The 16259-nt window shown below is 38.3% G+C and overlaps 1 protein-coding gene across 4 annotated transcripts in view; it reads right to left on the reverse strand.

The window, feature by feature from the left end:
• The window catches only part of MCU (mitochondrial calcium uniporter), a 181012-nt gene that overhangs the window by 32555 nt on the left and 132198 nt on the right, over positions 1-16259 (reverse strand). For 2 of the 4 annotated variants that reach the window (XM_059662422.1, XM_059662419.1), the window contains exon 2: positions 14401-14467. In XM_059662422.1, the coding sequence (XP_059518405.1) occupies positions 14401-14467 (67 nt within the window). Of the gene's footprint in view, positions 1-7761; positions 7793-13925; positions 13951-14400; positions 14468-16259 lie in introns of those variants that run through there. The other 2 variants (XM_059662421.1, XM_059662420.1) reach the window with 2 other exon arrangements.

Raw genomic sequence — 16259 nt, forward strand, 5'->3', positions numbered from 1 at the left:
TGAAAGGGAACTGGTACAATATGGAAGCACATGTGGAGTGCTTTCTATAAAACTATTTAGAGCTGAACTTTATATGATGGATGATTCCAGTGGCTGTCTTACCATTGTCTCTTTCTTTCCTCTTTTTGTAATATTCTACATCAAGACTGTGAAATATAAGCATAAAATTTTAGTGTTGGAGGGCCAGGGAAATCACACAGACTAATGTCCTTCGTTTACAGGTAAGCAGAACAAAGTTGAACAAGGTTAAATGATAGTGCTAAGGTCATATAAAGTAGTTCAACCCAAAGCCATTTACAGCATCTAATGATGTTAACTACTCCTTCACTTTATAAAAAGCTTTCCTTTTTCCATGCCCGCCTGGTTGTTTTTACCTTTCTGTTTATACCTTCCACTTTTCCTTCATAGGCTCTTCCTGTATTCATCCCTTAAGTTTCTAAGTGCTTTACCTAAGACCTCTATGCTTCTCAATCCACACACTCTCTAGGCAATCTGATCTCCTTACAAAGTGTCAGCTACCATCTAAATGCTGATGTTCCAAACCTAAAGTCAATTGTTTGCTGGACAACTAGGTTTCCCACAGGCATACCCTAAACTCAAAAATCCTAAAACTAAATTAATCTCCTTCCAAACCCTCTGACATTTCTCATCTCAGTCAATAACACCATCATTACATAACTATGGCCCAAACCAGAAAATTGTCTGATATCCTTGACTCCTCTTGTGGATGAAAAAAGGGCCACATACTAAACCTGACGAGCTTAGGAGAGGCTTGCATGGTGGGTCTTACAAACTCAGGACCATGCAGGATGGCCTGAACATAAAAATTCCTAAGTAAAAGCAGGTCGTGGTGGGTAGTCATGTCCCAGCCCTGTAATTTCCTTGACACAGGTCAATCTTTACCTTAAGTGAGTCTGTTTTATTGTCTTTTTGCATCCAACAAAACACATTTTTGAAATTTCAGAGTAATATTTTTCAGACCCCTCAAAGCACAACTGCCAGAGCAGGAAAACACAGATCCCCTCATTGTTATCTTGTTGCCCAAATACCAGCTCTATGTACTACAAGTGTTTACTGAGGCAGATTAGTAAGAAGCTAGGAAAATTCCTTGGCAAGTGGAATGCGGAAACTGCGATAGAGAGTTAAACAAATGGTTGAGCAATTAGAATTGAGCTAATAAATCACAAGAATTTATCTTCCCTAACCAAAGACACCTAAAAGCAGATAGTTTACATCTCTCCTCCCCAACCAAAGAGCAGATAGCTTAAATCATCCAAGTCAGGGAGACAGATAACAGAGTACCCAGTTAGTGCCATTAGTGTCAGACAAACCCAAGAAGGATGAAGTCAGGGGAATAAATAACACAACAGCCCCAAAACACAAATCTAAGACAAAGGTGAAGCTGACCAGATAATGATCTCAAACCCCACTATACACTCATTTTGATATATCAGCATATTAAAGGACATACCTAGAAAGCTGATAAATAACTAGTATTCTGATTAAGACCTAAAATTTCTGCCTGCAGAAAATAGATAAAAGCCCTTAAGACAAAGAATGCCAGCATGTGCTCTCCCTTGAGCATTTCCACAGGCACGTATTTTCACTTTCTTTCTCCTGAGTTCTAAGGGTTGCAACCAGGGGAGCAGAGGGTAGCAGCAGTTGGTCCCAGGCTCACGCTTTGATCCTGTCTCCACAGGTCCTCCTTTTGCCAGTATGACTTTTCAGCAAGCCCAGCAGCCCTGCCATGCATGGCTCATTTCTTCTGCCTCTGTGACTTGTTTTCCCGAGTTGAAGCAGCCCTGCCCTGGCTCACTTCCTTTGTCTCTGTGATCTTCTTTCTGAGTCAAAGCAGCTGTGTCTTGGCTCAGTCCTGTTGCTATGATCTTACTTCTTCTATCCCAAGCCCTTCCATTGTCTCACTGTCCTAAACTTTATTAAATGTACTCTCAAAATCACCTGGACTTATATTGCCGGGAGCCGGTCCATGCTTGCTGTTTCAAGGGACCTGGCATATATGGCATACTGTTCTTAATATGTTTGCTCACCTTCTTGGCACTATGTGTTTTAACCAAGGTCTCTGAGAAAGGTTGTTTTCCCCAGGTAGGGATTTTCCCCTGAAGTTAGGGAGGGAATAAAACCCCTCAACTAAGTGCCAGGCGGGTAATTAATCCCTTTAACTACGAACAATCATGCTTAAACTACATAATCTTTTCTCCCTGGAATGGAGATAAGAAACGCCCTAACCTTTGTAATAGAGATTGATAGGATTGAATCAACTGGTATAAATACAGTTGTAACAAGACAGAAACACTCAGAATTTAGAACAGAATCAAGAAGACAGAACCTACACGGAGCCTAGAGACAGAAGAACTTCGCTGGCGAGAGCATGCCAGAGGATCCTGGACCGGGACTGGCCTCGGAGCCTAGAGACAGAGCCTAGCGGGAGAACATGGCAAGGGATCCTGGACTGAACCTGACTACAGAGATTGGCAGGAGAACCTGACTGGAACCTGGACACTGAGCCTGGCTGGAGAGCCTGGACAGAACCTGGCTGGAGAACCTAGCGAGGGAACATGGCTACAGAACCTCGCTGGAAATCCGAAGCAGAACCTCTCTGGAGATCCGGGCTAGAGATCCTGGCTAGGCTGCTGATCAACTGAACGCTGTCTCCGTGCCCTTCCTTCTTTGCCGACTCCGTCTACGCCTTTGGGAACCCCTGGACCTGCTGGGGCTGGACCCCGGCATCTGGCGCCCGAACAGGGTTCCCTTAGGTAAGCCGCCCCATTGAGAACCTCCACACTCGGGACGGATAGGACTCCACTGTAGGAAGAGGTTGGATAGTCTTCGCCGACTCCGTCCACACCTTTGGGGACCCCTGGACCTGCTGGGGTTGGACCCCGGCATTATATCTTTGAAATCTTTCCTGCACAAAGTCAAGGACCCACACATCTAAGACCTGTGCTGGGACAGACTTGCCTCAGCCCTGTCCCTTTCCAGTGACATTTACTATGCAGTAACCACAAATGTAAAAGAAATATGTGTTTCTCCATTTTGCTTTTTATCCAATCCCAGAAATTTCCTCACTTTGCATTTTTCTGCCTCCTTAATCTACCACCAGTGGATTTCATGTAATCCTCCTTGTGTCTCCATTTATACTAATGTATAAAATAAAGTGCAAAACTGCCAATATCTGCAATATTTTCTCAATCTGTCAAGATTTTGCTTCCTGGCAACTGTCATCTGTTTGGCTCAAATAAACTCATAAAATTTTTCTACAGGTTTGGACATTTCTTATACTGACAACTCTTAGAGGCAGAACATGACATTTCTCATATCTAATAGGTCAGCACATCCTTTCATTTTATTTCCTAAAATCGCTAATCCTTCCAATTTGCTCTACTATTACCATCTTAATCTAGGTCACCACTACCTCTTTCTTATAGCAGCTACCTTGTATTGGACTTCTTTCTTCACTCAAGCCTTGCTCCCATTCAAAAATAATCCACACTAAATCAGGGTAATCTTTCTTCTCCAAAAACCCCCACTATCCTGAAGTTGGTATTTTGTGTTTATCATTACCATCCATTACACACACACACACACACACACGCACGCACGCACGCACGCACGCACGCGCGCGCGCGCGCGCGCAGATGCAGATACATAGCCAAATATACATATACATTACATAGTAAGTATTGTGATAGCCAGCCTCTGAGATAGCTCTATATGATCCTTGCCTCTAGGTATTCACATCCTTGTGTGGTATCATCCCACATCAAATCATGTCTGCTCTGCATAATCAGAATACAGCAGATGCGATGGTGTGAAACTTCTGAGGTTATGCCATAAAAGACTGTGTAGCTTCTGTCCCATTCTCTTGAATCACTCGCTCTGGGGACACCAGCAGTTACATCATGAGGAAAATCCTACAATCCTATGGAGAAGAAGTAGGGCCTCCCACCAAGAGCCAGCACCAACTTCTCCACTATATTAGTAAGCAACCTTAGAACATGACTCACTTTTAGTTAAGAAGTTTTAATTTCAGACCATCCTATGTGGTTACTTTAGGTCTCTGAGTTTGTAAGGCTGTCATGCAGGCCTCCCCTTAGCTTGTCAGGCAAGTTTAGTATGTGGGCCCTTTTTTATCCACAAAACTAAGATATGATTATGAGGCCTAAATGATAAAAATTCCTCCCTTACCCCTATTTCCTAAAAACAAAGTTATAAATCATTTTTTAATATTAGCTATTATTAGTCCTATGTGAAGTTGTACAACGTATGTACCTTTTGTAATTCTGGTACTTTTAAAATCAGTTTATGAAAAGAATTTCTTATAAATGTCAACAAAGCATTTGTATGAAGTAAATGGCCATTCCATCCCTTCCTTCTATCCATCTACTCATTCTACTGAGAATTAAAGATTTTATTTTGCTTTTGTAAAAATGAAACCCTGTACTAATATAGTGCTCTAGTCCCCCCCCCCTTTTTTTTTATAAGAATACTGCTTTTGATGGTGCTGTTGTGAAAGTAACTTCATTAAATTAGACCCCACTTTAATTTCTGGGTGGTGAAAAATACAATACAATCTGAAATAGTGACAGTACAGTAGAACAATTATGGGTCTTGGAAACTCAGATTTGGTAGTACTCAAGTTCTACCATAGGAGACACGTTGAATCCCCAAGCACATTACTGATTACTGAATATAACTGTATCTCAGTTTCCTTTCCTATATTGCAGGGATTCTAATATTTCACAAGATTCAATGAGAATATATGAAATGCCTGCTATAATAGTTTATCTTGCTTTTTCTAAAATCTAAAGTCTTAAAACCTAAAGACTAAAATCATATAACACATCCATGAGAAATTTTCCAATCATGCCTTTAAATTTCAAGACAACAAAAATGACTTGTTCCACTGAAGGCAAAAAAGGTTGAGAATATAAATTATGCAAACCAATTCTGTGTTCCTTAGTATTTTTGGATAATTTCCCTCTTTGAGAATCTGATAAAGGTATAGATTCTTCCCTTACCCCTATTTCCTAAAAATTTCAAATAATTTATACATAAAAGTTTTAGATATAATTTATTTTATTGCCTTGGAAATGGATTTCCTTCATAATGCCTGCTATGAACTGAACTGTGTTATAGTGTCCCCCCACCCCCCATTCATATGTTGAATTTCTAATTGACAATGTGACTATCTGGAGATAGGGTCTGTAAGAGTATTTAAGATTAAATGAGGTCATAAAGATCGGGCCCTAATATGACAGGACTGGTTTTATAAGAAGGGTAAGTGCTCTCCCCACTCCCCATTGTGAGAGGTGGCCATCTGCAAGCTAGGAATAGTGTTCTTACCAGAACCAACCATGCTGGCACCCTGATCTCAAGACTTCCAGCCTCCAGAACTGAGAGAAAATAAATTGTTGTTCTTTAAGCCACCCAGTCTATGGTATTTTGTTATGGCAGCCTGAGCAGACTACTATATTGCCATATTTTAAAAAATAAATGTTAGCAAAATCTTTTCTTCTTTTTTTCTTTTTAAAACAAAATTAATGGCTATTTCCTGTTTTTTAAAGACATAAAACAAGACTACAATTAAAACAGAAAATAAACTTTAATTCTATATAAAATAACATTTCAATTACAAGACTGCTATATTGCTTAGCTTGAATAAGGAAGTCACATAATGGGCCCAGTTTTGGAATATGGTAACTTAAATATCATCTTTGATATCTAAAAGGTTGTGCCTTTCTGTTTTGATGAAAAGAAGTTGTGAGAACTTTGAGACTATAAGTATGTGGTAAAAACATAATCACAGCTCCCATAGTTCACTTTGCCAATGATGCTAGTCTAGAGAACCTAAGAATTCTCTAATACTCATAGAATTGAATTCATATCACTACTTTGATGCAATATCAAAATGAAAAGATTACAAATTCAAGTTTCAGTTGTAAGGTTTCTGAGCAGAGATAATCTTTAAGAGCTATGACATTTTTAATTCCTGCAGAGAAACTGACAAGGCTTTCTATTTATGACCAGCCTACAGAGAAACTTCATCCAGCAGTTGGAAAATTTATATTGTTGTCTCTTTCTAATTACCCACTTCAGAGCTAGAGCTTGTTTAAAATAGTTCACAATTTTCCTACTCAATCAGTAATAACGACTGTAAGTTTTAAATTAGAAGACTATGCTCATTCATAAAGCCCCAAATATCCCCAAATAAATCAAGCCATAATTAAATTCTTGTATTAAACTTTCTCCTCTTTTAAATAGAAAAACTCCTATCCAACATTTATTCAAGCAAAGAAAATAATTCTATTTTGATTCTTTTTCTTATAAATTTTTTTTCTCATGATAGTGATTACTTCTGTGATAACAGGCAAGGCTTCTTTTGGGGATATTGGAAGAGTCTTAAATGCCAGAATGTACCAATTGGGGGGGGGGGGGAATGGGTGAAGCTCCTTTCTTCTCTGAGGCAATATACATATGCATGATACTCAGTGTGGAAGATGCATCATTTGTGTAAACAAACAAACAAACAAAAGTAACAGGATCTTCCTCAGAGTCAAAAAACTTTTTTTCTGTTTGTTATTTTGGCAAAAAATTTTAACACTCTTTCAAAGATGGTGATAGTCATTAATGTTAACAGCCTTTCTAATTTCCATAAGAGAATTCACATATTTAGGATTTTTCTTTAACTGTGAAAAGTTGCTTATTAACAGATAAAAACTAGGAACAAATTCATCAGAGCAATATCAATAGTTTCATCAAGTTGCATTGTGGAGGGAAATAGAATAGTTTCCAATTTCCTCAAAACTTATTTCAAAATATTGGGATAAATGTTGCAATCCTAGACTAGATGACATCATCTGATATTTGACATAAATTTGCTTCTATTCCAAGCTAAGCCAGTTCAAATACTGTCAGCACATAAAGCTTAAAATTCTTTCCAATTTCATGTGACTGTTTTTCTTGGCAATGATAGTCAATTATATAGAATCATTAAAAAAAAGCAGGGGGGATATTTTGTGATGGAACAAGTTCAATTACATTCTGGTAGTTTCAAATTGAAACTTCTATTTCTAAAAAAAAAAAAAGCAAACTGTAGAATACATTTCAAAAATGGAAAAATACAAGGTGTTTCAGTTGTTCCAACTTCATATTTAGGTTGGTGAGAATGCTGACCACATTAAAACACTGGAGCTTTGTGTTGCATCATTTTTGGAGTTTCATTTCTTTCTCTTTTTTTTAAAGTTGAAATGAAAGATAGTAGTGGGATATGTTTGTGCCTTCAATATGATGATGACAATAAATACAAAATTTACAACTGTGTACAAGAGTGTGACCATTAGTAACACAGCATGACTCAAAATCATCTTCTCTTTCTTCTAAAACAATTTCAAAAGTAACAGGAAACACTTTAGAAAATATAAAGAATTCTTACAAATCAATACTAAGACAATAGCAATTTTTTTGAATGGGCAAAAAATTTGGATACTTTACCAACAAAAATATTTGAAAGGTTAATAAAAACCTTAAAAGATGCTTATTAGTCATTCGTGAAATGTAAATTAGAACCACAAGGAAAACAATCCACTAGAATGCCTATAATCAAGAAGATCAACCATGCCAAGTGTTGGGGAGGATATGGGGAAACTGGGACACTCATACATTGTTGTTGGGAATGCAATGTGGTACAGCCACTTTGGAAAACAGTTTTATAATACACCAAAGAGTTAAGTATATACTTACCATATGACCCAGCCATTCCATTCCTAAGTATCTACCCAAGAGAAATGAAAACATATGTCCACACAAAGATTATAAGCAAATGTTGATAGCAACATTATAGCAAATAATTTAAATGTTTTTTCTTTTGGTACGTGAATAAACAAAATGTGGTATTTCCATGTACTCAGCAATTATAAATAAAGAACTACAATACGTGCTACAATATGGAGAAAGCTCAAAGGCATTAACATGTAAAAGAAGCTAGATGCAAAAGACTACATTTTGTATGAATCCATTTATATGACATTTTTAGAAAAGGTTTAACTATAGAGATAGAAAGTATATTAGTGGTTGCCTGGGACTTAAGGTGGGAGCAGGGATTGACTGCAAAACAGAAACAAAGGAACTTTTTTAGGGATGAGGCACATCATCTATAGCTGGATTCTTATGATGCTTATACAGTGATAGGTGACTTTTATGGTATGTAACATATATCTCAATAAAGCTTTTTAAAAACAGTAACGGGACAAAAACCAAAGGAAAAAACTGGGATAGGTATCTATTCCCCAAACTATCCATAGACCTTAGGTTAAGAATTTATAAGATCATCCATACTTGGATTGATTAAATAGTTGATTGTTTATTATTAAACAGGAATTTCCAATAACCCTTCATTGCTAAAATTATTTGCCTTCAAAGAATTTTTTTAAAGAATTCTTATATTTTTTGTTAAATACAAAATAAACACAACTCTCTACCACAATTCAATACAGAACTAACTGAGTAGCATTACATTTCTGTATAGAGAAATGATGGCAGCTACAAGAAGCTATTCTTCCTTGCTCTTACTATAGCTCACCTTTGCCACTTCCTATGTAGCTAAGGTGAAGATATGTCCTGACTTACGCTATTAAAAATTGTCAGGACAACTCTGGTTGTCCCTTTTCACTCTCAAAAGTGCCCTCGGTTGGATGATAAATTATACACTAACCCTGTATATAGAGGAATTACTCTCATTCTTTACTTCCATTAATAAGAAAGGGAACCCCTAAAGCAGTGATTAGTCCTTCCTAATGCTGCGACCCTTTAATACAGTTCCTCATGTTGTGGTGACCCCCAACCATAAAATTATTATTATTTTTTTAAAATATATTTTATTGATTTTTTACAGAGAGGAAGGGAGAGGGATAGAGAGTTAGAAACATCGATGAGAGAGAAACATTGATCAGCTGCCTCCTGCACACCTACTGGGGATGTGCCTGCAACCAAGGTACATGTCCTTGGCCTGAATCGAACCTGGGACCTTTCAGTCCACAGGCTGACGCTCTATCCACTGAGCCAAACCGGTTAGGGCCATAAAATTATTTTCATTACTACTTCATAACTGTAATTTTGCTACTGTTATGAATCGTAATGTAAATATCTGATATGCAGGATGTATTTAGGCGACCCCTGTGAAAGGGGTCACGACCCACAGGTTGAGAACAGCTGCCCTAAAGGCTAATCACATAAACATTTCACAGTGAGCCATTTTATAGTTGAGGATCTGGGGCATAGAGAAATTAAAATGAGAATTCCAAACCACATATTTTAGATTAGCGGTCTGTAACACTACCACAATCACCCTTTAAGGAAAAAGAGTTTCTGGTGGGTAAGTACTCTTACTGCAGGCTAAGTGCACTTTTTTCTTGGAGGTGGTAAATAATACTATCTCCATTTCATAGATAGGAAAAGACTTTATTTTTTTTTAATTAAATCTTTATTGTTCAGATTATTACATTTGTTCCTCTTTTTTTTCCCCCCCCATAACTCCCCTCCTCCCAGTTCCCGCCCCACCCTCCGCCCTCACTCCCCACCCACTGTCCTCATCCATAGGTGCACGATTTTTGTCCAGTCTCTTCCCACATCTCCCACACCCCTTTCCCCCCCAAGAATAGTCAGTCCATTCCCTTTCTATGTCCCTGATTCTATTATAATCAACAGTTCATTCTGTTCATCAGATTATTTATTCACTTGATTCTTAGATTCACTTGTTGATAGATGCATATTTGTTGTTCATAATTTGTATCTTTACCTTTTTCTTCCTCTTCCTCTTCTTAAAGGATACCTTTCAGCATTTCATATAATCCTGGTTTGGTGGTGATGAACTCCTTTAGCTTTTCCTTATCTGTGAAGCTCTTTATCTGACCTTCAATTCTGAATGATAGCTTTGCTGGATAAAGTAATCTTGGTTGTAGGTTCTTGGTATTCATCACTTTGAATATTTCTTGCCACTCCCTTCTGGCCTGCAAAGTTTCTGTTGAGAAATCAGCTGACAGTCGTATGGGTATTCCCTTGTAGGTAACTGAGTTTCTTCCTCTTGCTGTTTTTAAGATTCTCTCTTTATCTTTTGCTCTTGGCATTTTAATTATGATGTGTCTTGGTGTGGTCCTCTTTGGATTCCTTTTGTTTGGGGTTCTCCACGCTTCTTGGACCTGTAAGTCCATTTCTTTCACCAGGTGGGGGAAGTTTTCTGTCATTATTTCTTCAAATAGGTTTTCAATATCTTGCTCTCTCTCATCTTCTGGCACCCCTATAATTCTGATGTTGGTACGCTTGAAGCTGTCCCAGAGGCTCCTTACACTATCCTCGCATTTTTGGATTCTTTTTTCATTTTGCTTTTCCGGTTGGATGTTTTTTGCTTCCTCGCATTTCAAATCATTGACTTGATTCTTGCGCTCCTCTGGTCTGCTGTTGGGAGTCTGTATAATATTCGTTATTTCAGTCCGTGTATGCTTAATTTCTAGTTGGTTCCCCAATATAAGATCGAGGGTCTTATTAGTTTTCGTGTAGATCTCATTAAGTTTATCGGCAGCTTCTAAACAGTTCTTGAGAGACCTTAAAAGTGTGGTTCTGAACTCTATATCTTCCTTTGACAATTTTGTCCTGTTTCTTTGTCTCCGCATTTTGTTATGCTTCCTTGGTGCACCCCCTAGTGGTCTTTGTTCGCAGTCTTATAGTTAAATCTTGATTGTTGTAGCTAATCCCAGGGAGGGTTTGACCTCCAGGCCAAGTGGCTATGAGAATCAGCTGTGTCAGCAGTGAGAGAACTTCTGTCCTCTAGGGAGGTGCTAATCTAGCCTTTGCCTGAGGCTATCCGGCAAATGCCTCTGTGCAGGGCTTGGGCAGGGCGGGTCGCACAGGATCAACAGGGTGGGCCGGAGAGAGCAGTTATGGCGGCTCTCAGTCCTGTCCCCAGGGGCTCTGCCTGAGTCCCAGCACCCGCTGCAAAGCTCGGAGAGAAAGCTGCACTCGCTCTAACCGAAGCCAGACAGTCCCGCTTCTCCCGTTTGAGTCTGGGTCCCTAAAGACTCGCCTGTATCTGGAGCTCAGAGTCTGCGACTCCCTCCCGATTGAAAACAACAACCGTGCCCTCCGCCGCCAGCCCGCTCCGCGCGCTCCGCGCACTCCGCACCTCAGAATTTGACTTCAGCACTGCGCCTCCTCTGAGTGTCCGTGTGCGTTTCTCTTTCCTCCTAGTTGTAGGACTTCCACTCAGCCAGTGTTCCTGTGGTTCTGGGTGATGTCTGGTCCGTCTTTTAGTTTCACTTTTGAAGTAGTTGTTCAAAGCAGCAAACTCCGGCGTTAACCTATGCCGCCATCTTGGTTCTCCAGGAAAAGACTTTAAAGAAGTTAATTACCTTTCCTAAGGTTACAAGGTGGTTAAATGGTGGAAGTGAGATGTAAACCCAGCTCTGTTTGACTCCAAAGCTCTTCTCTTACCTCTAAGCACAATCCTCCCCTGAAAGGGAACATGATTGTGGGTACAGGTATGTGCATGTGTACCTATATGCAATGTGTCCAAAGAAGTTCTTGAGTTCAGGTCCATGAGACTAGGGATTCTATGAATTGGTTTAAGGTAGTCTGGTCACTAAGAAATTATATGTAAAATTTCCTATGTGTACGTATAAATTTTCTAGAGAAAGAATCTAGAGCCTACATCAGATCCTCAAAAATATTTATGGCACATACATAAGAACCTTTTAGATTGCTTTGGGAGGAAGGTTAGACATTTAAGATAATTTTTATATTTTATATCAGCTATTATTGCCATAATAGAAGATTTGCCAAACAACATATTAATAAGCAATTACTAAGGGGCAGTAAATATTAGGTATATATACTAGGTATATAAATATCATAATTATATAATGTGGTATTTTAGATTTTGTACTTTTAAAACATTAGGGTCAAGCCCTCATTTGATAATAGAATTTGACCCAGCAGCCCTAGACAGTTTGGCTCAGTGGATAGAGCATTGGCCTGAGGACTGAAGGGTCTCGGGTTCGATTCCAGTCAAAGGCACATAACTAAGTTGCAGGCTTAATCCCCTGGTCAGAGCGTGTGTGGGAGGCAACAAATCAATGTCTCTCTCTCATATCAATGTTTCTCTCTGTCTCTCCCCCTCTCTTCCACTCTCTCTAAAAAAAAAAAAAAAAAAAAAAAAAAAAAAAAAAAAAAAAATCAATGGAAAAATATCCTTGGGTGAGGATTAAGGACAAAAAAAAAAAAAAAAGAAGAAGACCCAGCAGTTACAACAAAGAGCAATGAGTGATAGTAGAGCTGTTAATTACTGGTGGCTACACGCTATTAAAGTCACTGTGTATTAATAGCAGAGTTTTTTCATATGCTATATTGACCTAAGGTAAAATTAAGAAGTACAAAATAAGAATGGTGTATAATTTGGTGGTAGTAAGAACACTGAGTTGCATTAAATCAAATACTTTTGTGCTTCTACTTCTTGATAACTAACATGAGTTATTTTCTTATTGGTAGGAAATTTAGAAGTCATTCTTGTTAAAAATATATATCCTTTTAGTTTTTGAAAAATATTACCTTCAACCCCTCATGCAACATACAGACAATCTACTAGTATTTATGTCCTGGGATAACATGCAGTACAACTGTACCATTGTTGTATTACTGAAATACTCCCATACAGATTGGTATATAGGATAATAATAGTAACTCCACTAAGTGGTAAAATTAATAATATATTTTTCAATATAAATTCATTAGTTTAAGTTAATTGCCTCTGAATATCTTAACCATTGGCAGATGACTGTCCCATTGTAGTGTAACTTAGTTGATATTGATTATACATAACTTATGGAATACATATTAATATATACTGACATATATAACAATGTCAGACAATATCATAAAACCTAGACAATTCTGAATGAAATGCTTTTAGTTCAGCAAAAGCTGAGAAGATTCAACATTATGAACAATATTTTACACATTGAGAGAAATCCTCTCTTTATTGAAACTATCTAATGCTATTACCCTGTAGTGGTAATGAAGGTAATAGGACCTGGGAGTGGTGCTGGCATAGTTGTGGACAGCATCCATTTGGATGTTTAATGGGCCAAGACAGTGTGAGGATTAAGAGTGATAGCTATTCACTGTTTTGGAGGGGCTCAAGGAAGAAACGAAGTAGGTGGCATGGAGAGGTGGCATTATGGTCCACTGCCTTTTGGCCATGTGGGAAAACTGGCCTCTACATACTGAGTTTTGACTGGGGTCAACATACCTACCTGTCCTCAATTGTAACAAAGAGTTGAGTGCTGCTTTTTAATTTATATACGGATATTACTTTGTCAGTTCTCGATGTTTCTAAGAGATAGGATAAAGAAAGCCAGATACTATTTTCCTGATATTGACTCTGGCCTATTTTTCCTTTCAACCTTTTCATATTACAAATGAGTAATCACAAATGGATATTTCCTCCAAGTTTAGATAATTTAGCAAAAAATGAACACATATATTCAGATAACTAAACAACTTTGGGAGGGGGTTGTGAAAACACTGCAAATATCAATACTGATTAAATACAGGGGGTCCTAGGAGTTTCATAGTTGATCTGGGTTTCTTCAGTTTCAGGTATCCTTACAAATTTGCAGGATACTCTTTCAATGGTTGCTCTACCTCAGAATTAATGCTTATAAGGTTGAAATTAGAGTTCTATCAAACTAAACTTTATACAGAGGAAATATATTTAACAGTCAACCCTAAGCAAATAATCTAAACTGTCAATGTACAATATTGGGTAAGAGAAATGAACAAGAGAGTAGTAAACATATCTCCGCTAAACAACCAAAACTTAGATCCTATTGTCAGTTTGTAGCATCATAGATATTTACGAAGGACCATATACAGTCCTCAAGAATCTGTTCATTCTTTTCCACATCAAAGAAGGGTATTACAGCTTTGAGTCTAATGGAAGAAAAAGACAAGGGAGGGGGGAAGGTCTCAGACTTTCAGTTGCTTCCCTGTAGGCTCTGATACCACAAAGGGGCTGGAGTTTTTTAGTATTATCCATATCTGAAGACCCAATGTTTAAGAAATACCAAAGATAGTGCTTCTGTGATCTTCATATTAACTATGTCCCCAATTTAAAAGAAAAAAATATTCCATATCTCTGAAAACTTAATGGGCCTATTAGTTTTTCTTACTGATTTCTCCTCTAAATTCATTAGATCCTCTTTCAAATTGAATTTCTCTTCTTTAGGACCCTCCTTATTTCTCTGACTCTAAGCAAATTTTAAGTAAAAGAGTATAGTTGACTTAAGGGGGACAAATACATTAGACATAAAAAATGGATTTGCCAAAACTCACCATCAGAGGGCACAACAGTACTGCAATAAGCAACACTCAAATTCTGCCAAGAAAGCCTCTGGTGCACCTAGAAAATACAAAGACACACCTACAGTCAGGACAGATAACAAATGTTTTATGCATTTGTGTGTATATATAATAAATAACAGCATTTTGAGTACCTAAGTAATATGTATTCTTTGTAGAAAAGTTAAAAAATACAGATAAAAGAAAATAAAAATCTCTCAAACTCCCATCATCCTAATGAACACTTTGGTTTGTTTTCAAGATTTTATACAAACACATTTACATACACATATAACACAAATTGTTTTTCATCTACTTTTAAAAACACATAATATTGGCTTTAAGTGCTATCAAGTATAAACTATACTTTCCTGCTTCTTCCTCTTGCTGATTTTTAGACCTGCATTTCTATTATGTTTTTTACCAGGAATCATCAGTTCTTAAGTAGTTATATCATGAATTTACTGTTGTTGGGTAAACATTTGATCTTTCTGTTCACTCCCCTTAAAAAAAAAAAGACTTGGTTAGGTAACTTCATTCCTGAATCCTTCATCACCACCATCTTTTGACTGCTAGAAGGAAAACAGTCACACCCATATCTGCCTTTACAACGTCCTCAAAGAGTGTCTCTGTGCATTTAAGTCTGAAATTTAGGTTCTCACATTAAACTAAGCTTCAGAAAGAGTAATGAACTTGTTTCTGACTTGCCATTTGCTTAATTTATCCCTTTGTACCTTTTATTTCCCCAGCTCCAGAAAGTATTAAAGAAGGAAGGGAGGCAGGAAGGCATTAACTGACTAAAAACCATGTATTAGCCGTAGAGCCAAATATTATATTCCACTCCACCAGCCCAAAGAAAAACCATTCAGGACTCTACAACAACACATGCCTTGACACAACTATAGCATATAACAGACTTTATATCCCTCATGTGAATATCCTACCTCCTACCTCCTTCCAGCTTAAGAGAGCATACAGAAATGTGAGGTTGGTATTTATTTTAAAACTAGAGGCCCAATGCACGAAATTCGTGCAAGGGGCTTGGCCCTCACAGCCCCAGCTACCTCAGTCCTCGCAGCCCCGGCTTCCCCTGGAAGGTTGTCCAGATGGTCGTTCTACTGTTAGGTCTAATTAGCATATTAGCTTTTTACTATATAGGACTAGAGGCCCGGTGCACAAAATTCGTGCATGGGTAGGGTCCCTAGGCCTGGCCAGAGATCAGGGATGACCTGTGGGGGCACCTGCCTTGGCCGACCTGGCACTGCCTGCTCGCCAGTCCCGCCCCTCACACTGCCTCCAGCTCCCTCCTCTGCTTGGCTGGCCTGGGGCCTGTGGGTTGGGGGCAGCTCCTGAGCTGAGTGTCTGCCCCCTGGTGGTCAGTGCGTGTCATAGTGACAAGTCGTTCCACTGGTTGTTCTGCTGTTTGGTCAATTTGCATATTAGGCTTTTATTATATAGGATGTAAAAATCATTTAAAATTTCTTAAGACTACTTCACAGTTGATCATAATACAATAATGTGTTTTGACACTGACACTGAGAACCTTTAAGTTAATATATATGGTGACTTTACTGTGGACTGTGACTTTCAGACTATTAAAAAAGTTTCAAAATATTTAGTTAAACTCAATCTTACTCAGAGGTCCAGGGATGCTCTGGTTAAAGACAGGTGTACTGGCAACCACTACAACCCCAACCACCTGCTTAAGACCCCTAAAGAAATTGAAAAAAATCCTTGGGCTCTATGAATTAGTTTGAAAACTAATGATGGCTCACAGCCAGTTGGCCTGGAGGTCAAATCCCTCCCAGTGTTACCTACAACAATCAAGGCTTAACTACAACAAGACGGTGCAC

This window comes from Myotis daubentonii, chromosome 13, assembly GCF_963259705.1.
Source record: "Myotis daubentonii chromosome 13, mMyoDau2.1, whole genome shotgun sequence".
NCBI lineage: Eukaryota > Metazoa > Chordata > Mammalia > Chiroptera > Vespertilionidae > Myotis > Myotis daubentonii.